Source organism: Poecilia reticulata, linkage group LG16 (assembly GCF_000633615.1).
Source record: "Poecilia reticulata strain Guanapo linkage group LG16, Guppy_female_1.0+MT, whole genome shotgun sequence".
Lineage (NCBI taxonomy): Eukaryota > Metazoa > Chordata > Actinopteri > Cyprinodontiformes > Poeciliidae > Poecilia > Poecilia reticulata.
Window position 1 is genome coordinate 4094707 of NC_024346.1, and position 22496 is coordinate 4117202.

The 22496-nt window shown below is 40.8% G+C and overlaps 2 protein-coding genes across 2 annotated transcripts; one reads left to right on the plus strand and one right to left on the minus strand.

Moving 5' to 3' along the window:
- Positions 1 to 422: 422 nt before the first annotated feature.
- Positions 423 to 6670, plus strand: LOC103477641 (cathepsin S). Its single transcript, XM_008430874.1, has 8 exons — positions 423 to 524; positions 2670 to 2794; positions 3295 to 3417; positions 4034 to 4186; positions 4473 to 4697; positions 5749 to 5914; positions 6063 to 6165; positions 6333 to 6670. Exons 1-8 carry the CDS (start codon positions 506 to 508, stop codon positions 6430 to 6432), a joined length of 1014 nt encoding a protein of 337 aa, XP_008429096.1. The 5' UTR covers positions 423 to 505; the 3' UTR covers positions 6433 to 6670.
- Positions 6671 to 7375: 705 nt separating this feature from the next.
- On the minus strand, positions 7376 to 21962 carry onecutl (one cut domain, family member, like). Its single transcript, XM_008430875.2, has 3 exons — positions 21546 to 21962; positions 19771 to 21154; positions 7376 to 12654 (listed from the first exon to the last, which is right to left on the minus strand). Exons 2-3 carry the CDS (start codon positions 20810 to 20812, stop codon positions 12344 to 12346), a joined length of 1353 nt encoding a protein of 450 aa, XP_008429097.1. The 5' UTR covers positions 20813 to 21154; positions 21546 to 21962; the 3' UTR covers positions 7376 to 12343.
- Between the last annotated feature and the right edge of the window lie 534 nt (positions 21963 to 22496).

Here is a 22496-nt window from a genome sequence, read left to right on the forward strand (position 1 = left end):
TATATAACGTTTACAATTTTACTAAATAATGTACAAAATAAATGTTCACTAAATGGTACTAAACGTACTACATTATATAGATTAACTGCACACATATGTTACATCAAAATGCTATTTTACAGTTGATGAAAGCAAAGTGCAATAACTATTAGAATATTACATCAGATCAATTATATAAAAAAAACTTTTTAAAACAGAAATCATTTACATGAAAAGTATGTATAAGACCTGCTCAAAGGTTACTATTATGATGCGCTTTTGATCTGACTTACGAACCTCGTTGTAAGTTTTGAAAGAATTGCACCTGTTTTTTGTTTTTCCAGCTCTGCCATATGAGAGTCTCTTTTCTTCGGTTTAGTAATGGGTTGTTAGATTTGGTCTATACTTACCTTGTTGCGCAGCTTTCTGTTTCGAAAGAGGAAGAACTGCGACAGATCATGTGACATTTAATGCATAAAAACCAAGCAGGACATTCAGTGTGAGGAAGTTCAGTACAGAACCAGCGATGTATCCGGATGGGAAAGGTCAGTCAACACCGTTTTAACCGCTTAAATGCTGTAAATTATGTTAATATCAAGTAACTTAAGATACCGGATACCTGCTCTTGAGAGCCTCTGCCTTTACTTTCGATTTTAGGTGCTTAACCGAAGCTTCTTTTGTGTTCGGGCGTGAAGGCATTTTAATGTCGTTTTTCTGAAGCACACGGACATTAAATGAAATTTAAATTCTGTAATTCTCCAACATTGCCCTTGTTCTATTATTTTAAGTCTTACCTGAGCGCAGGTGTAGTTTAAAAAAGTTATTTTATTGTAGATATTTTGCTAAGGATTTAGCATCTCATTACATTTTCTCTTTTCCAAAAGCTTTAAAGATCAGTTTTTATCATTCGTCAATCACTTCAGCAGGTGGAAGCATAATAAAACCTAAGAGGCGAGAACAAGTCACTACGATGTTTATTGGCTTCTTTGTTTTTTTCATGGTAGCTCATTAGTTTCTAGTCACAAGATTTTTTTTTTTTTTTTAAACTGTTAACCAAATGAATTTTTGTGGAAGCGATACTTGCTGAATGTTGAAGTTCTTTCACACCCACGTACTGAAGACAAATGCACGTACAGAGGAACTGTTTGGAAAATGTGACTGGTCAAAATGTTCGAGCCAAACGTGCAACAATGAAACTGAATTACTGACTCAAACCAATACAAGACAAGACTGGGACCAGGAAATGCATCAATCAACAGAAATCAGACATGCGAGGCTTTGATGCATGAATTTATAATTACTTATTTTTCTGTTGGATTCAAATTTGCTTTCTTTTACAAGTAATCAAATGAAGTTTATCCAAGTAAATATATTAAATTTATTATGTTGCCATGTTAAACAAATCAATTTACTTTGACAAACTTCATTTGATTACATGTAACAAATTAATACATTTTTGTTAAGTTGGAGCTCTCTCTCTCTCTCTCTCTGTATATATATATATATATATATATATATATATATATATATATATGTAAACTTAGTACTATTTTTTTTGTCCCATGTATTGGTGAACAAGAACATCAAAATCAAGTTCACCAAGTGTTGCAAGTCATCCAAACACACCTAACTTCACTCCTGTTGACAGATATTTGCACAAAATAACATTAAATTACATAAATGTTGTTCATTTTCTGCAAGGAAATATATATATATATTTTTTTGTAAATAAAATTGTAGCATGATAAAGATTTCTATGTGTGGTTATTGCTGTTACCAAACTGTTTTGTAACAACTTGACATGTTCTTACCAGGAAGTACCCACAAACTCTCAGAAATCTTCTTTTGTGAACACATCGGCCTTTAAAACCACAAAAAAGTTTTAATTAGATCTTTTTTTCTAGTCATCGCTGTCAGAAATCTGACATTCAGCAGCAAACCTGACATTAGGAAATGTGGCGTTTAGAGTTAATTTTCAGAATTGCAACTTTTCTATGTGGTCTGGTGACTCAGAGTTTGCTGATTTGTTTTTGTTCTCCTCTTGTACGAAAGGTGAAAAGCCAGAAAATGTTTCGTGGAGCCACACCTTCCTTTAATTACTTCCATGCCCTATTGGTTGTTGGAACAGAGCTGTTATGTTTTTCTTGTTTGTTTTGCAGTATATTGCCAGATTCATTTATGTAGAATGTTTTTAGTTGCACTAAAATAATCACAAAATTCATCTTGAATTTAATAGCTCAGAGGTTATGTCTTAGTTTACAATTATTCCACTTTGTTAAGACACTAAACGTGAAGACTGAAGCGTGCAGTTTCACCTCGAAGGCGTTTCAACCTGGATGTTAAATGACTTTTTAACTGATAAGTGTTACTGCTTATTTAAGGCAGTGACAGGCACAACAACTACTTTTGAAAACCACTTCCTCCTACACCAGCCTGAGCACCAAAAGGCTGCTCTTCCTTTTGTGGTCTTGGTTATGTGTGACCATAAACATGTCTGTTCTGTTGAATTTGATGAATTAAAGAAGTGATCGACGTCTGTAAAGGACCGAAAAGTTGATTCTTTAAATATTGTTTTTTTATACAGAAAATGTTTGTGTGTTTCTTAGTTATAAGTTTTTCTTCTTGCATAGCAAAGCCTACATCTGCCTTATCAAAGGTCTGATGACATCCTGTGTTGTCTGTGTTTGCAGGTCTGATGTTGGGGAGCCTGCTGCTCGTCTTTCTGTGTGTGGGAGCCGTTGTCTCGCTCGACAGCAGGCTGGACAGCCACTGGGAGCTGTGGAAGAAGACCCACAGCAAGGAGTATCAGAATGAGGTATGCAATTCAAGATGTGTAGGCGAAGTTGGTTGTTGCATGTACCACATTTTGGATTTTCTCCTTCAACTTGGAGAAAATCCAAGATGAACACACAGCAACACAAACACTCACTCCCCTGACAAAGGCCATTCTGAAAAAAGCTGCTTGTTCAGGATCTGATTCTAATTTACTAACAAGATTCTAGAATGAGTTTAAAATTATTCACTCCAGATTTGACTAATCTAATGTTATGTTTGTCTTAATCTAAGGTGACGGAAAAACAATTAAAGATGCTCTGTTTGTGTTTTCACAAGACCAAAGGCTTCATAAGTCACACAATGTGTTTTAAAAAATGCTTCAGTGTAAAATGATCAAAATGAGAAAAAAACCAACCTTAGTAGTCAAAATGTTTAACTTGTGATAGCTGCGAATGTTAGGGAGCTTCCTTTTTGTCAGCCCACATTTCAATAACTGAAACTGTGTTTGTCTCATTTTGCTCTTTTTGTTTTATTATTTAGGAGGAGAATATGCACCGCAGGACTTTGTGGGAGAAAAATCTGATGCTTATTACTATTCACAACCTGGAGGCTACAATGGGGTTTCACTCTTATGACCTGAGCATGAATTTCATGGGAGACCTGGTGATTTACCTCTTTCTTCTTATTTCCACATCATTCTTCAGTATTTAATTAGACTCCTAAACGAATAATCATCACAAGAATCCATATAAGTGGCCTGGAATCAAAGCTTTTTTGTAGACCGAAGCCAGAAAAGTAAAGTGTGTTAACTTAATATGAACAAGACTAATTGTAGCTTAGAAAACTTGGGTGTTTTACTTTCAGCTCAAAGTGGCGCATTGCTCAGATAGTTGTCTAAGTATAGATCTGTTAAAACTCTCAGAAGGAAGCACTAAATCCCATCGAGTAATCAACTGAAGTGAAGCGCAAACAGGAAACCAAGACCAGCGACCAGCTCTAACCCCATGTAGCTTAATAAAAATAGTAATCTAGTGATGTAGCTTGTTTTGCATTTGCTTGTTTGTTTAAATATAATTTTAACTACAGCAAATATATATCTTTAGGCTGGTAATAAATGTTATGTTGGGTATATTTCCCAGCTGTGCTTATTAATCTTTAAGCAAATGAGCAGCTAGAGGCATTAACACCTTTATAATAGTATTAGAAAATAATTACAAATTCCTCTGCTATGCTGCTTCTTGACTGTCCAAACTTTTTTTTTTTTTTTTTTCTTGCTCAGAGTCCAGAGGAGATCATGCAGTTTTACACAACGCTCACTCCTCCTACTGACCTCCAGAGGGCGCCATCTCCCCTTGTATGGGCCTCCGACTATGATGTACCAGACACACTGGATTGGAGAGATAAGGGCTTAGTCACCAGAGTAAAGATGCAGGTAAAACTTTACCAAACAAAACAAAATCCATACAGATGCCAAGACAAACAAAGCCCAAAGTACAACTGTACTTTTATGACTTGTTGAAAAACTTGTTTCAGTTTGCACTGTCATTGTTTGTGCTCACCTTTAGCTGAATACTTCCTGTTCTTTGTTGCTTAATCAGTTTTTTTTTGTTTGTTTCTGTACCATAATCATTAAATACATCCACCACTTGTGAGTCTGATGAGGTCTAAATTCTCACCTGGATTTCTGCCTCTTAAATTCAGTCTTCTTTTGAATCCAGGGCGCCTGTGGCTCCTGCTGGGCCTTCAGCGCTGCAGGGGCCCTGGAGGGTCAGTTGGCCAAGAAAACAGGAAACCTGGTGGATCTCAGTCCTCAGAATCTTGTGGACTGTTCCACAAAGTATGGCAACCACGGCTGCAATGGAGGGTTCATGACTCGGGCTTTCCAATATGTAATTGACAACCAGGGTATTGACTCTGATCAGTCGTATCCATATACGGGACGGGTGAGTAACTCAATTTGACAAAACACATATGAAATGTATTTTTACATCTCTCAGTTATGATGGAATGTACTTTACTTTTAATAACTGTTACAAACAAAGGTACAAACAAAACAGAAAAATGTATTTCTGCAGTTTTAGTTAAGAGTGCATAGCTCCTGAATAGCAGCCCATATTTGTAGGGCAGATACTGATGTCCTGCTTGTACATAAATTATCTTTAAAAAATGTAGCAAATCAATATACTAGCTTAATCTAGCCAGGAAGTCCCTTCCAGGTCTCCACTTTACAAGGGAGACCTGGCCAAGATCCTAAGCACACAAATCAGAACTAAGTTAAACAAAGATTTAAAAATTAAACATAAAACTGTGCAACTATTTAAACATAGTGACCAAAGAACAAAGAAGAGCATTCTTCTTTCACATAATTTGTGATAGAAATTGTTAATGAATATGGGAGTTTTAGGTTTCAGAAGTTTTTGTAAGGTTTCCCATGATCATGATGGATGGTAGAAAATGGTTGTTTTGCTCAAATCTGTCAAAAGCAAATACTGGAAGAGAGGCAAATTATTGCTACTGGAGCTGATGGAGAAATATCAGCGAGACACCAGGGAGTTTACCCAACGGAGCCTTATAAATAAAAACACATCAAAGTTGAAGTTTATGTATATTTACTGATGCCCAGCTAACTAATTCATAGAAAATCCATGGGGAATTTGCATTTGAAACTAAAGGAGCATGCTAGAATACAACAAGGTTCTTTAAAGTGGAAGAGCCTTGTATGCATGTACAGTGCAGCACTGCAATCAATCATATTCAGAAAGTTGGCTTAAGCCATGGTTTGCTTACTCCATATTGAAGTACTTATATGAATATACACTTTCAATCATTGTATAATCTAACTTACACTGACTGACGTTCTATTACAGTACAGTGAGAAAGATGATATAATCTTCATGGGAATGTAAATAGGAGCCTATATGCAACTGTAAAAATTCACAGTGTTTATATTGCTTCTTTTATAAGATTTTTGTGAATTTCTAACTGTTATTTTAGGACCAGCCATGTCAGTACAACCCTGAAACCCGTGCAGCCAACTGCTCCCATTACAACTTCCTGCCTGAGGGGGACGAACAGGCTCTGAAGGAGGGAATTGCAACTATTGGGCCCATTTCAGTTGCAATTGATGCCAGGCGACCCAGATTTGCTTTCTATAGAAGTGGTAAATTAGATGTCATTACATGATTTGGTTATTATAAACAATTAAATATTAATTTACTTTTTAGTAGCCCTTTCTAGTACAAATTAAGTTATAAAAGTTTCAAATTGCCTTAAAAAACAAAATGCCAGAGATGTTTTTTTTAATTAAGGAGTTTACGATGACTCAAGCTGCACCCAGAATGTGAACCATGCTGTCTTGGCTGTGGGCTACGGCACGCTGGATGGACAAGATTATTGGCTGGTAAAGAACAGGTGAGACATCGTGATGGTCCTGAAATTCTTGCTAACTTTTTAAAAGTTGGAAATTAAACCAGAATTGTTTTAATTATTTCCAAAGAAGAGGGAAGAATTGGATGTATTGTATTTTTTTTTAATATATTAAGTTGCAAAAACTATGTTTGCTGCTTTTTCCCATCCAGCTGGGGAACTTCTTTTGGAGATCAGGGCTACATTCGGATGGCACGCAACAAGAACGACCAGTGTGGGATTGCTCTGTACGGTTGCTACCCCACCATGTGATGATAAAGCGAATGTAAAAAAAAAAAAAAACAGTATAATTTGAGTGTTACTACAAGTAATCAAATACTAAGGTTTAAAAACGGCACATTTGATGTTTTTCTTCCTTTGGTCTAAAGTTCATTATTTTAAATTTTTTCTACATGTGTAAACAAATACATTATATCTCGGACTGTATGCTTGTTTTTATTCAAACTGTTTGTATTTTTTGATTCTAGAATAAAAAGATGTTTTAACTTTCTTGGTGTGTTTTTTTTTTTTTTTATTAAAATACATTCAGTTTAAAGATACACAGAGTCTCTAAAAGCTAATGAAGTTTAATGGTTATGACCCCTTTCAGTAGGATAAAGCAACTTTGTACAAAAATGATTCTGAAATGGGTCAGGAAACACAAAAGTTGACTTAGCTACCAAATTCAATCTAACTGAGCATCTGTGAGATGTTGGGGACAAATAAGTCCAATCTGAAAAGTCCAATCTGAAATAAATATATACTGCTCAAAAAAATAAACGGAACACTTCAGTGTTCACTTAAATGTTAAAGTGTTCCCTTTATTTTTTTGAACAGTGTATATATATATTTACACGTTAAACACATTGTATTTTAAAATATTCATTATAGTTGATACAAAAAACCAATAACTAACCTAGAAGATCATAATTTGGATCATATGTTTTTTTTTTACTTCAGATTTGTCTACAGAAAATGTGGATTTACTAATAAGTTATTTTTTAATTAATTGTAATAAATCAGGTAAAAAATAACAGAACCAAATGCTTTAATATTACTCTGTAAAAAATCTATTTATAATATGAATTACTGGAAATAAACTTTACCTAAATTCACAATTTCCTTTAAAACAGAGTAAATACATGGCAGTCCTTCAGTTACATCCATTAAAACGTCAGAGAGGCCTAGTCAGAATAAAGAGGACAGAGCCCAGCAGTGGGTTACAAATGAATCATTTTTATTTTTTAGTGCAACATCACAACAAACAATTTTCACATGAGGTATTCAAAGGGATTTTTCTTTAGTTGTTGATACAAAACGTCCCACCATGATTGATGTTTAAAGTGTTGTGTATCTTTTTTCTTTTAAAGCCTTTGGTTGGTTAGCCACATTCATTAGTTAAGTCTAACACATGGACAAGAATGGCACAGTAAAGCATGGTGGGTCGATGAGTCCAAGCTGAGGTAGCGCCAACATTTCCCTCAGCCTGTCCTCAGTTAAAGCTTTCTGTATGGATTTCATTAATTCCTACTTACAACAGTGGGATCGAACAGTATTTCAACTACACTAAACATTTGGAAATAACAGGGGAAGGGAAAGGGTGGCTTACAAATGTGGAAAAATAGCTTCTGTCTCCTTTGACCTTTCCTTTTTCTTATTTCGGGATGAAGGCTTGATTCTCGGGGGATAATTCTAGTTTATGGAAAACAAGGAATAGGCAACGTTGATTACAGCAAGAACCTCCTTGCTTAGATTGTCACCTCCTTCTTTTTTGGTCTTGAGAATGATTTCATATATATATACAGAACATGGATCAATGGGACTCTAGCGTACTGGAGTTCAGCTTTGGCTGGATGGGAGCCTCATTCAGGCTCCTGTTTCGGATTGATTCCAGCACATTTAGTTTGGAGCAAAAGGCATGAAGAAGAGACGGATGGACAGACAAGATAGATAGATAGATAGACAGACAGACAGACAGACACCCTGACAGGATGGATTCTTTGGTTAAGGAATATCTTTGCCACACAACAACTCACACAGTTGAGGTAGATGGGTAAAGTCTTTGTGTACACACAGGGCAGGAAGGCGGGGACAGACACGGACACACTAGGGTTTCCAAAGTCCAAAAGACTTCCATCTGAAGACGTGGCCTCATGCCAGTTTCTCAGTTCCAGCTATACATAAAACTGTTTTCTGTAACATAAAGACTCAGCAACCCCTCCGGTGCTATTTTTAATCCTCTGAGTGCTACGGTCAGCTCTAATGGGGAACCGTTAAAATGATTCAGCAGTTACCCATTCATCTTTGGTTGTTTTCTTTTTGTGTTAAAAAACAAAAATAAAAGAAAATATTGTTTGTATTATTCTGAAAGGATGACTTATATTTAATTTCTGCTATTTTACCATCAACATGCAGCTCAGGTTTCTGTCTCAGAGTTTCTGAAGAAGACACTAGGGGGTGCCGCAAGTTAAAAAGGCGAAGGAATCACCTGCAGCATGGAGGGGTGTGTTCAGCCCTCCCTGCTGCCTCTCTGCTCACAGACAGAGAAGGAAGAGGCTTTCTGCTTGACACGGAGCAGAAGGTGGCTCAATACAAACAGATCTTTCTCCATTTTAGGCTCCCAGTCAGAGAGACAAAGAGGAACCTGAAAGGTGTCACCTCAGCTTTGAGACGATGACAGCGGCGAGTAGAGGTCGGCAGAAGATCCTTCAAGCTCTTTTATTTTGAATTTTTTTCACCCTGATACTGACTTGACCACTCACCCCCACCTCTGCCCCCCCTTAGCTCTCAGCATGCTTACAATTGTCACTCATTAAAGTTTAATTCAGCTCCATGCCCCGGTCCTCCAACACCTCCTGCTCCTCAAACAACCCCCCTCCCCTCCATCCTACTTTTTTCTACACACACACACTACCATCCTCATCCTGGATGATTCAGCCTCCTCTCTGATGTCTCACCCACTCCCTCCACCCCTTTCTGAATGCCCCCCTAAAGCCCACAGGTCTGGCCAACAGCAGACCTCAGTCCAGAAACCCAGAGAGGAGACGGGATAAAAAAAGCCTCCACTTTGAAGTCCACGAAAAAGTCGATGGCCTCTTTCATGACCGCTCGTCTTTCAAGTGCACGCTGTGAAGGGGGCTTCACCGATCCGCCCCCTTTCTAGGCGTTAAAGACGGAGAAAGAGAGAGAAAATGAGAGAGGGGGTTCAGGGCAAGAAAAAAAGGCCGTGTCAGCCTCGCTGATGGTTGGAAGCGTTTCCGCAGGGGGTCGGAGAGTGAGGTCTTCAGTGACTGTCCTAGTTTAAGCCTCCAAACAAACAAAACACTAGGAAATCTAAACAGTTGTGCTGTGCTAGTTGATCAGGCAACCTCGGAAGTTGATGAAGTTGCAAGACAATTAGGAAGGGTTGTTTAAGAAGTCCCTACTACAAAATGTAGATAATAAAATAAGTCCAAGGACTCTACCAAGAGACTAGGAAAGATGGACACCAGAGGTGTTCAGAGGATGAGGACGTTCTCAGACACTTAGGAGCAAAGGATGGTGTTTAAGACTTTCTGCACTTACTTTCTGAAATACTGCTACAACAAAGTTGAGAAAAATATGAAATATATCTTAATATCAACAAGAACCCATAAAAAACAGGAGTAAACTGAAAAAAAAACCCTGTTGGAACTAAGAATGGGCTGGTTTGTGAAATCAGAGTATATGCTTTCAATATTTAAAATTGTCAACAATACAATTTCTATAATTCAAAATCCGTAAAATTTTCCTGAGAACATACTCATGTGACTGGGTTTTAATCAATACAGTAACAGAAATGACCCTCCCCCACCTGTTGCTGTGAACTGACATCAGCTGTCTTGAACTACACTCGTAAACGTTTTACCATACTGATATATTGATCCTTACAACATTGGATCAAAATTAAACTACTGAACTAGCTGTTATGAATTGCAATTAAAATGCATAAGGAATAATTGTTTCTCAGTTTTAAATAACAGCAATGCATGTTTTACATATTTGCCACAAGTAATGTTGTTATACTGTGATACTCTCATACCGGCCCATGCTTAGTTGGAACTGAGATAACTGTCAGAAGGGCCTGGCGTGTGTGGGACAGCGACATTACACATAGACGGGAGTTCCTGCGCTGCGCCGTGGAGGAGTTTAGGTGAAGGAGAGACGGCGGTCACAGCCATGCAAGTTGAGCCGAGCAGCAGCAGGCAGGTTTGCATGTGACCAGGGTGGACTCCCACTTTCACCTCAGACAACGCTTTAAGTGGGTCCCCAGGCGCTTCATCCCACTCCTCCACATGGCATCGGTCTGAATGTAACTTTAACAAGCAACTCGTGAACCCAGAGGATGCCACATCACCGTTACCGTCATCTATAGCGTAATTATTTCTAAATATAATCACAACATTCAAACAAGCTTTGGCCTTGGCATTAAGAGAGGACAGCAGAGACATTTGCGAGAGTAAAGAATTCCCCATTTTCCTACAAAAATAAAAAAGAAAAACAACCAAAACAAAAAGAAAAACGGAAAGAAAAGGCCAGGCCTTTTAGGATAGAGAGATAGAACATCACATGGCGGATCGGGTCGGGTTTGGGTTGGGATCAGGAACTGGGTTTAGGGATTCAGGTCGTACATTCAGGGAGGCAATGTTAATCTTTGGTATTACGATGGGTTTCTACAGCTAAAAGTGCCCATCAGAAAAAAGTCTTCAGTTTCACACAGACATACGGAGCATTGTTAAATAAATACTTACAGTATATAGATAGCATAAATAAATTACCAAATAAATACAGAGAGGAACACAAAAGGAAAACCATAAATACACAAACGCAGTAATAAATACCATAAATCAGATCAGCAATTGCATTTGAAATGTTCTTGGTTTGATTTCGCTATTGGCTATAAGAAGGCGTGTGAAAGCCTTTCCTTTGCAGACCAAAACAAAAATTAACAATGACCTTCAGCAGGGCTGAAACAAACCGCCCCACTCTTCCAACATGTTTCCTATAAATAGGGCGATGTGCTTGAAATCTGTACAAAAAGGGCAGAAAGAATCACATTCCTCCATTTTCTAGACATCTGTTAAAAAAACACTTCAGAATGGAGCAGAGGTGAGTACAGTTATTTGTAAATGAGCTGAAAAAAATACTAAAATCTCACTATACACTGTGTCAGGTGTACCTCTTTTCTATGAAACTGTTTGTGTTCAAATTTATTTATTTTTTTTCTCTTTTTTGTGGCTTGATTTTGAGTCAAAAAAATGGCTGAGGAGCTCTTTTGTGGAAGCTCAGCGACAGTCTTAAAGCTAAAACGGTTGCATCAACAAGTTTGTTTCCGCCGCGTCCTACTTGCGTTTATTGATTCTGTACCGGCATAATATCGCCGATCCCCCCTGAAACCTCTGATTAATTCAAGGCGAGACCGTCCCGACAAAATGCTGCAGATGCTCTCGGTGATTTATGATTGACGGCTGGGATTTACAGACGCTAACAGAACCCCGTCCTGATTATTCCAGGCTCCAAATTTGAAACAGCACCAAAACAGTCCTGGGAACCATCACCATGGAAACACATGCTAAGAAGGGGGAATTGACTTCATCACAAAAAAATAAAGGAATAAAAAAACTGCCTCTTCTTCCTCTTTCACCTTGATTCTTGAGGAAAAATAGGAGCACGGGGAGAGGATTAATATCTTTGGATGACGGTGAACACTTTTGATTAAAAAGTTACACAATGGAGCTCTCCAGGTGTGAGTAAACGGCACCTCTTGATTCTTCACGTTTGGAGAGATGGGGATAGATTTGAAGGTACATCAAAGTATGCTTCCTCCTGATTTGCAATACCCTCATTATCTCTAATCTACATAATCAAAATAATGCAATGAGATGGTGTCTATGTGAGGGTGTTAATCTTCTTCGCACCCTTGACTATACAAGCAGGACCTCACATCCTGCAATTTTTATCATTCTAGGCATTGCCTCCTTCCATTTCAAAGAGGCAATTGACTTTGGTTTGGGAAAATGCTTCATAAAATTATCTGCAACAGCTCCGTCACTCCTTCTGATAACGAGGAGGACATTTGTAACGCCTGATCTCCACCTAGACCAGTCTATGTGCCCCCCTTGCTCCCTCGGCGACTTCCCCAACACACCTGCGGGACAGCCCATCATCACGCGGTGCTGCAGGACACCGCGGAGGAGGAAACGCTGGAGCCCGAGGAGCCGGTGGAGGAAGGGCGGCCCTCATCGGCCCACTTGTTGAGGTTGCGTCTGCGGGCGTTCATGAAGAAGTTGCTGACGGTGGAGAGCTCCAGGCCCAGCTGCTGGGAGATGGTGACCTGCAGTTCTTTGGTCGGGCGGTGGTTCTCCCTGAAGATGGCCATGAGCGTGCGCCGCTGCAGGTCGGTGAACACCAGCCGGGTGCGCTTCGGGCCCTGGTTGCGCTCCAGCTTGCTTTGCTCCTGCTCCTTGCGCTTGCAGGCTGCAGGCACACGGATGGGAGATGTATTAGAGGGAGGGAGGAAAAGGGGAGGTGGGCTAGCTAACAGACTGGCTGGCTAACTAGGACAAATGGATTAAGCTGAGGGAAAGTGGATTTGTTGAAAGAAAACAGATTAGCTAAGCAACTTTGATTAGGTGAAAGAGATGAATCAGCAACTTGTTTCATTGTGCAGTGGAGGAATCAAGACGTTCAATCTTTCACATCTTGTTGCCAGTGAGCTGCTGGTGGCGGCTGGGGAAATAAAAAAAAAGCAAAAAGCACGTCCAGGCCAAAGCTTTGATGTTTCCATTGTTTGTTTTTAAAGGCTCTATAATTACTTTCAGAAAAAAAAGTTTTCTTTTTTAGTCAGATCTAACCAGGAAAATAAATCCAAAACCGATTATTGGTATTAACTATGTGATTTAAAGACATAGAGGTATAAAAATTATTTCTATGCACAAGATTTGTTTTTGAAACTATTTTCAAGCATAATTGTTCTGTTTTCTCTATGCTTAATTGAGTATAATATTTTGTTCATGTTTTAGGGATTTTTGAAATGTCATTGTTGCATTGCCTTATTCCAACATTTAATTTGTATGAGATTCAAGCAGCTCAATGGATCACTGTTTTAAAACAAATTTAAACTAAAATGTTCAATAGGATCTAAATGCATAATCTTAAGCTAAATAGTAAATTATTCTTACTTCTGTGAACATTAATACTATACATTGTAGCTATAATTTGCCCCCTAGATTTACTGTTATCAGCTTCAGCTTAAGTAAAAACTTATAGTAAACATCCACTAAATTTCACTGCAGTTTTTAAATAAATATCCATAATGACACCTTTTTGTATTTCTGCTCTTGATACAGGACCTGGTTCAATAGTTGGGGTATCTGCTCAGACGGAGCCTGCAGTCAGCTGCTTTATGCCGCTCAGAGCTCATTTAAAGGTCTGCATGAATTGTACAGTTTCAGGCTAAGCACCATGAAAACGTATCTGAAAATCATTCAAAGGACATTGAATCCTCTTTACAAGTTGAAAAATGCAATTTTTAAAAACCTTGATAGGCCTTGACACTTCTAATCAACCCATGCAATTTCACAACCGTAGGAAAGCAGACATGTGAGCTTTAAATGACTATTTCACCTAAGGGTTAATAAAAAAATATCATCTTTGCAAAAGAGAGAAAAATATATTTCAAATTTATTAACTGGTGCCACTATTTAGATAGACCTTTCACATTTCTATTCATTTATTTCTGAATCTGTGCTCCAGAGGATATTAACATCCATTGTTTCTTGTTAAAGAGTTAAAGTTCTTGATGCTCAATAGTGCAAACAATGAGGTGAAAAAGTCCTCTGGTGATTCATTTGTTTTAAATCTATCTATATATATTTTTTTATTATTTTTCCATGTCAGCCTTGAATACATCAACAACAAAATGAAAACCCTAGGTCTGGGTTAAACACCACTGCAGCCTGCGCAATCATATAATCAATGCTTGCTTATGAGAAAGTGTAAAAATCTAAAAGATATAAAATTGCCCTGCCAAATAAACCAGCGCAGCTCAGAGAGAAACGAGAAGCAGCCCTGAGTGTGTGGGTTGAGCGCAGATCCATTTTGAGCCTCAGACGAGCATTTTGAATTCAAGCTGCATGTTCCTCTCTGCATATCCATCGCTGAACCCTTCACCTCTAACACGCTGTAATTCTGTATTTACAGGAAACACAACACCAACCTCTGCCTTTATGCGCCGAGCCAACTCCCCACCACCCCTCCTTGCTCCACTTCCCTCTTCCTCTATCCATCTCCTTCCACTTCCTCTCTTCCTCCTCCCTTTTTCCCCTTAGTGGACGCTACAACATCATTAGCTTCACATAAAAGTCATTTACATGTGGCGGCGGTGAGTGAGTAATAATCACTTTAAAGCTGAACTCGTTTATTTTCTGTTTAGGCGAGGTGACGTCAGGGGTGAGCGAAACGAGCAGAGTCGGCATTGCCCAAGGTGTTTTGATGCCTTAAGTGGGACTAAACATATTTAGGGGAGTCGCGCAATTACCTAAATGCACACTTTTAAGAGGTTTCAATCAGCACTGTGTGGTTGTTTTGCTGATGGTATCAGATGCATTTGTTAGAGTAAGCAGCAGAGTACAAAGCACAGCAGAGCAAACACATGCACACCGAGGCCCAAAAAATATATATATATACTCAATTTTTTTATGTTTTTTAGATGTTAAAACTGTATTAAAACTTTTTTTTTCATATTTTTTTAATTGGCATGGTATAATTAGGCCTGTTATGATAAAAAATTTTGCTGAATGGTAATTTGTCCCAGCAAATATTGCAACAACCGATAATATTGTTTTGAGGCAATTTTCTAGAAATATATTGATAATGACATAATATTGCAAGTTCCTCCTCTCAAAGAACAGTAAACTTTAATTTTGTTAAGAACATTTCACATACAAGACATTTTAAATAAATAAATAAAACAGGAAAATATACGCTTACCACCAAAACAATGAATGAAATGGATTATGACTGTCTTTCAAAAAATATTAATCATCAGAATGGGAATTATCGAGGTTGTTTTAAATTATCATGTGATTAATTGATTAATTATTGCGACAAGCTTGGGAAAAATATACAACTAAAACTATAAATCAAATTTCACTTGATCTTTTAAACATTAGATTCTTTTGACCTTTTAATATAAAATCAGCCTTGACTTAAAATAAATTTAAAAAACAGTTATTTAAATTTGCTTTTTGTTTACTTAAATGAAGAAACTGTCTGAGTATTTCAGGGAAAATGAAAGTGAAATTACTCTAATTTTAAAATGAACTTCTTATGTAACAATTCTTATATTTATTGTATCACAAAGATACATGTTTAGTTCTAATACTCAGATAAATGCCTTTCCAAAATGGAGAGCCCAGCAAGTAATAACTTTAACCCCTTCATTTGAAACTCTAGCACACACACACACACACACTCAATTCAGTTCACACATGCTACAAACGTAGATTTTATAAACCACCGATCCTGCCTTTTTCTCTCACAACAGCTCTGACACGTCCAATTGATTGGTCTACAGCTTCCCATTGAGAAACATATCAAGGCTGCTGATGGTGTTTACTGTATGACCAACTCTTCACTCCTCCAACTCGCACCAGCAAATTTCTCTCATTAGCAGGGTGCTTGAGAAACAACCATGACCTCACTCCGCCGCCTTTCCCATTTTCCACACGAGTGCCGTCGCAGCGGCAGCACCCCAGAGCCCCCCGCTCCACGCCCCCACCAGCCCGAGAGATGCTGTTTGCCGCCTTTCGTGCCTTCAGGGGCTTTAGGTCAAGCCAACTTTGTGAAACTTAAGCACTCAAGTAGACCTGAATAAATCTGTATCATGAATTCCCTGTGAACATTCAACTTCAAAATCATTATATGAAGGAAATGTTTTGACTTGGGGATGTGCTCTTGTCAGCTTGAGATTACAGGAGTCTGTTTGGCTTTTAGGGCATCAAGAGCTCGTTTGCATTTCTGAGAGTTATCGAACCACGTCTCATTAAAATCTGAACAGGCCGAGATGTCAGCGGTGTGTCAATATCACCACAAGTACATTTCTTTTTTTTTTTTTTTTTGTGCAAATGCTACATTTTTTTACTGCTGTTACACCACTTTCACTGTCAATATTTGTTGGTTGGGGGGTTGGGTGTAAGGTGTATAGTGTACATACTGTGGTGCACTCTCAGCTTATGTAGTAATGAAAGGAATGACATGATAGTGCAGACTAGCTTCCTTGTAGCTCGGATTTATGGCTTGTTGGAGTAGCCGCTGTGTCCTGCCGCTCTCCTCCTCCTCCATCCCGTTCTCGCCGCTCTGCCTCACAGACGATCATAACGCCAGCCATTAAGTAAATGCTTCCTTATGCTGTAATCATGTGTAAAAGGCTCACAATTACCATGCTATAAATCCACAGCACTGGGGCTACTCCTGAAGATATAAATATTCCCCTATAGGCTTCTTATGATCGTGGGAACAGCCCCTAATCATGATGTATGCCCCTGTCTCGTGTTGCTGAAACGTGATCGAAAGTCCTTTCCCTACCCCCCGGCGTCCAAACCTACACCCCCCCCTCCCTTCCAGCTAGAACCCCTCCCTGCCTCCTTCCCCATCCATGTCCACCCCCCTGCCCCATCCCCATCCCCAGCCCACCCCCTGCTGATTTCTTGGGCCAGGGGCTGATAGAAATTATTGATTAAATCTGTGCAGCTCAGACTTCTCGACCCATAGAGGCTGGTTAACCCCTTCAGCACTGAAGTGGGGGAAGCTGCAACAGTCGGATACACAAAATAAAATAAAATACACAACAACAGCAGCAAGCCGGAGCCGTTTGCTGGATGTTGCATGGCGAATGCAGAAGAAGCTGATTCCCGATATGCAAATGGAATCGGCTTTGACCTTTGAGCCTCACCAGCCGAAAGTAACCTGTACACAGCGAGAGCTGGATGAGGCGATGCGGTTTGCATTGCTGTTGGGGGTTGGTGCAGTGCTGGAGCCAACACGTAAACCGCATTGACCTTTCTTTTTCATTCAGACCTTTAGTCAAGGGCTTCGGCCATCATCTTTAAAGTTATAGTCTCTGATCCCCTGCTTGACTTTAAGTGTCGGAGCTGTGTGGTCTTTATCCTGCCTTCTTCTCCAGCTAAATCCTGATTGCCTCCTCCACAGTCTGAGGTTGGCCTGTAGATGCATCTCATATACAGTGCAGCAATCAATGGAGCGCACACACATGCACACAAACGAGCTACTGCAGATAAATCCGAGGGATCACCTCCTCCATGTTTTGCAAAGTGTCTCTGCAGAAAGATGGTTATTTGAAAAGACAAAATGGCAGCAAGTGCATTCCATAATTACAGTGCGTCGAGCTTCAAGGGGAGCTCTGCAGCTCTCCATAGACGACACACAGTTATGGAAATAAGATAACGCTCCCAGCACACTCTGAAGGGCCTTCTATGTATTTAAGTGACTGCGGCATTAAGGGGGGGATCATCTTAAAACTTGAGGCGTGGAGCAAAGAGCACTTGAGCTACCTTCAGACTGGGGAGCACAGGGCACCGCACATTCTAATTCCAGTCTCGATTCGCCGATGCGGCCGAGGTGTGTGTGGGCAAAGCGTGCTGCTCTTTCCCATGGAAATCAATAGCGGCTTGTAATTAAACAAAAGGGGGTTGGCCGGGCGAGGGGTGGAGGGAGAAAAAAACAACAACCCCCTACGGAAAGTAGGTTATGTAGAAAAGTGCCGAGCTGTCTAAATTGTGGCTTTGCCAGGAACTAAATATGCAGTTTTAGAGTGTGTGGGAGCAGAGGGAGAGAGAAGCAATGTCAAACATTAAAACACTTCTCTGTGTAGGCTTTAATTTTTTATGAGTCTGATTGATCGGCTGCTGAGACGTGGCGCTCCGACCCGTCGAAATGTTTGTGTTTGTAAAGATGAAGGAAGAGATGCTGCAAATAAAGACAAGTGAAGTGTGCTAGTTTTCTGCTAAAAACAACAAAGGGTTGATTTGATTTTGATCATGATAGGTTGTTTTTTTTTTTACAAAGCACAGAGAATTTTGCATACAAAGCAATCCATACTGCCCAGGATTGGATTAAACAAGCCGACACTTTAGTCAAATTACAGAACAAACCCTGAGATAACTCATCTCCAGATAAGAGGTTTAGTCGTGATTGCCGTGACGTTTCACTGAATAGAGGATGTACACATGTGCTCTCAGAGTTGAACAATCAAGGATCAATAATTGTGAAGGGATTGCAAGAGTGCACAATCATTACCTATGAACCCCATTGTGTTGTTGGGCTTAATCAGTCGAGCTGCTGACAGAGAGCGAAAAAGGCAGTGATGAACCGGACAGGCTCGCACACACGTACAGCTCACAGACCCCTACAGTGAGCAGACACACACACACACACACACACACACACACACACACACACACACACACACACACACACACACACACACACACACGTCTACGCTCATCTCATATTACTGCGCTCACTTGGATTTCTCTCTGTGCTGCGTGTATCAGATGGGCCTCCGTCCCTATGGAGGAACAACACTGTAACACGGCACTGTACAGCGTACAGTCGTGTCTTCAATCCATGTCCCAGAAGAATATTAAATGTCAAGCAACAGATTACAATGTGCCTTTCAAAAAAAAAACTAATCTTTGCCTTTTTCAAATATATACAAATGCTATCAAGTAGCCAAGAGGTAAATGATTAGAGAATTTTTTTTGAAAAACACAAAAGGAGATTTTGATCCTGAAGCCCAATTTGTTTCCATCGTCTGCGACCGAAAACACACACAAAAAAATCCTCAATTAATTTTTGAGTGAACATCACAAATCCGTTGAGACCAGGTTTTTCTTCCTAAGCTAAAGTGAGGTGCTTCACCACAAGCAGAACGTTTGTATTTAGTCTTGCAGTAATTGCCTCAGTGACGACGTTGATAAAAGACGTCTGGCAAAAGCTCAACTGTGATTTGCATCAGGTGCCTCGCCAAGTCATCTTCAGGCAGCCTCTGAACAGATATAAATCACCGCTCAAATTAATCAATCGCTCCACAAAGGTATATCTCGTGCAAATTATTTGGTGGGCTCAAAAGCGATTAAATTTCCAACCGCTGCTCACGCTGATCTTCATGGTTCATTTGAGAGGAGGGCAAATGTCTGAGCCTTTTTTTTTCTGATGTTGTAGCTACTGTACAAATCAATAACTGTTTGGGAGCAAAATAAACAAAGGAATAGCACATATGGCCCCTTTCTGGCTCAGACTGTCCTGGATACTCTTATTATCAATACCTTATGAGCTTACAAGACAAGCCAGTGGTACGTTCTCGGTGCGAAAAACAGAAACATCCCTATGATGCTTCATGCTTTTCCTCATATGTCAACCTGAGCTGCATACTGATCACTGGAGAGGAAGAATTTTTTTGGAAGATATAAAGAGGACTGGCGTTAGGGGAAAACAGGAGGGAAGAGTGTGTTTTTGTTTGAGTGTGAGGATGCATGTGTGAGGCATACAGAGAGCAAAGCTAGATCTTACCCTCCAGCCGGAGTGAGGCCATTCTTTGAAACTCGGGCTCCTGCAGCCAGCGAGACATCCTCTTGAAGGTCTCGCGGCCAGACTTGAGTTTGCCCCAGGGCTTGGGGTTCCTCAGGAGGTCAGACAGTGTGCCCTGTGACCTACACAGGACCCTCTCAGCAAAGATGGCTTGGGGGATGCTGTAGCGCTTCAGCTCGGTGATGATCCTTTGGGCCACATCCCGGGTGTTGATCTCCTCTCCGCCTCCGCCACCCTGCGAACCCGGCAGCATGCCCTCGCCAGGTGAGGATGAGGCGGGCGATGAGGAATGTAGGTGTTCGCCCATCTTGGCTGACTGCTGGCTTGGGTGATGGTGAGGTTGGTAATGCTGGCTGTAGATGTGAGGGTGGTGGTTAGGGGTGTGCTGGTGAGCCTCTATCTTGTTCAGCTGATGCCCAACTGACACTTCGCCACCTCCCAGGCCTGGTGGTGACATCTCTCTGCCAAAATCTGACGCCCGACAGAAGAGACTCCCTCCGTGGACATCGTAGCCGCTGTGGAGCATCTGTCCACCGTTGCCATTGGGACTGTTGCCCAGACTCCCGTAGCCATGCATGGAAGAGCCCAGACCTGACCCCGTGGTGGGGGGCGTCAGGCTTTGGGTCATAGCCAGCTCCTTTCCGTACGGGTTGTAGAAGTTGGTGCTGAGGCCTCGATCCTCGCGCATCAGGGTGAAGCTGCCGATGACGTTGCTGACAGGGAGGCAAGGGTGATGGTGGTGATGGTGGTGATGGAACTTGTCATCAAAGGGCTGCAGGGGGGTTAGGGTGGTGTAGGTGCTGCCTGAGCTGGACGGGGAGTCGCCGCTGTAGCCCAGGGCGGACATGGAGTGGTCGTATCCTGATGGACGGGGCTCGGGTTCCAGGGACATGGAGGAGCTCCCGAGGGAAGGCCTGGGGAAGGCAGCAGAGAGGTCCCGTGTGTGCAGCATGGCCCTGCCATCCTGGCTGTGAGCCAGATCAGAGTGGCTGTGCAGGGACATCTCCCCTAGACCCCCATCCATCTTCAGTTTCAGCAAATAAATGTGTGTTTCTAGTCTCTGCGTGCTGTTGCTCGAACTTTGTTATTGTTGTTCAACAGCCAGGCTAACAGTCTGGAAGGTCTCTTGTTACACCAGACTATGGATTTATTGATTTGTGAATTAATTGATTTCCGGGCTTACGGGGTGTCTAATTAATTATCTGATAACATTAAGTAGTGTCTTCAAACTCCCTCAAAGTCCCAGAAAACGAGCTTGGAACGGCATGGAGAGCCTCGGCGGGTTATTTTATTCTCACTTGTGCATCTGTTTGTGTCTTTGGTGCTCAGCTGGGGTCTCCGGCTGGAGCCTCGATCGCTTTTGTGCCTGCGTGCGACAAGACAGCTGCTGTTACCCCCTAAATCTAAACTTCCATGGATGCACAGAAAGAAAAAAGAAACATTGTGTTTTTCCTCTTTCTTGTTTACGTTATTCCACACATTTAAATTTCAAACAATAACAGTGGGTTATCGAAAGACCTCATTTCTACGCACATTCAACGAGAAAGCCACGAGATGAGAACTTCATTAATTTTATCCTCGTCTCATCTTGTAAATTATTTCGATTTTCTCGCCGCTGCATGCAAAGTAATATTCTGTAGAAAGAGCGCACATATGATGTCCTAAAAATTACCAGTGCGCGACATGAAAGATGTTTTACCCACCAAAAACATCGCGCTACCGCCAGCATCGACTGCTTAAAAGATGGAAAATCCTACCTTTATTTATCCGCTTCTCGGAGCGCATCCACGGCTGCTGTCCGCCCTGTGCATCTCTCCGACTGTGTCGCCGAGCAGACCTACAGATTCACACAATTGGTCCGCTGCGCCCCGGGGTGCTACATCCACCAAAAACCACGCACGGCGCATAAAAACAGGGAAAATAAAGGAAACAACATCTGCGATTTCAGATGAAATTCTGGATCTCCGCTTGTTTTTTGTGTTGTTTTGGGTTTTTTTTTACTCCTAAGACAATCTCCGGGTCCACGCTCCGTGTTTTCGCTCTGTTACCAGCACTTCTCTTTTTCTTTCATTATCTCGTGAGATTTTCCTCCTCCTCCTCCTCTTGCCTCTCTGCCTGCCACTTCATCGATCTCACCACCAACTCTTTCTCCTCCTCCTCCTCCTCCCTCTGCTCGCATTGACTCCCAGCTTTCAGTGCGTCACGGCCTTAAAAATCTGACAGATGTGCGATGAAATTCCTACTCCAATTAACCCTTTCTCTCCGGGGGGAGGAGGAGGAAAACATGGGAAGAGGAGGGGTGTGTGTGTGTGTGAGTGTGTGTGCGTAGGTGGAGATGCTCTTTCTCATAACCCCACAGGTTAAGCCTCCTTCAGCTGATTGCATGCACAAACTTATGAATTATGTGAGGACATTTTGCTTTATCGCGCCTGATCAATTGGTTTTATGGCTGCATAAAATCGCTTAGTGCTTTTTTATGTAACAGGTAATGCTGCAGCTGCTTTTGTCACTGTGCAACATTATGCGGACGTTTCATAAAGAAGGATTGGGAGAACAAAGAAGTTACTGAAATAGCGTTGGTATTTGAGCTTTGAAAACCTAATTGTGTGGATCAGAGCCGGTCCAATGCTGTTTGAGGTCCTGAAGAGAATTGAATTCGGGGGCTCATTTCAGCTAAGCATGTTTTTATTGTTTTAACTGAAAAAAAA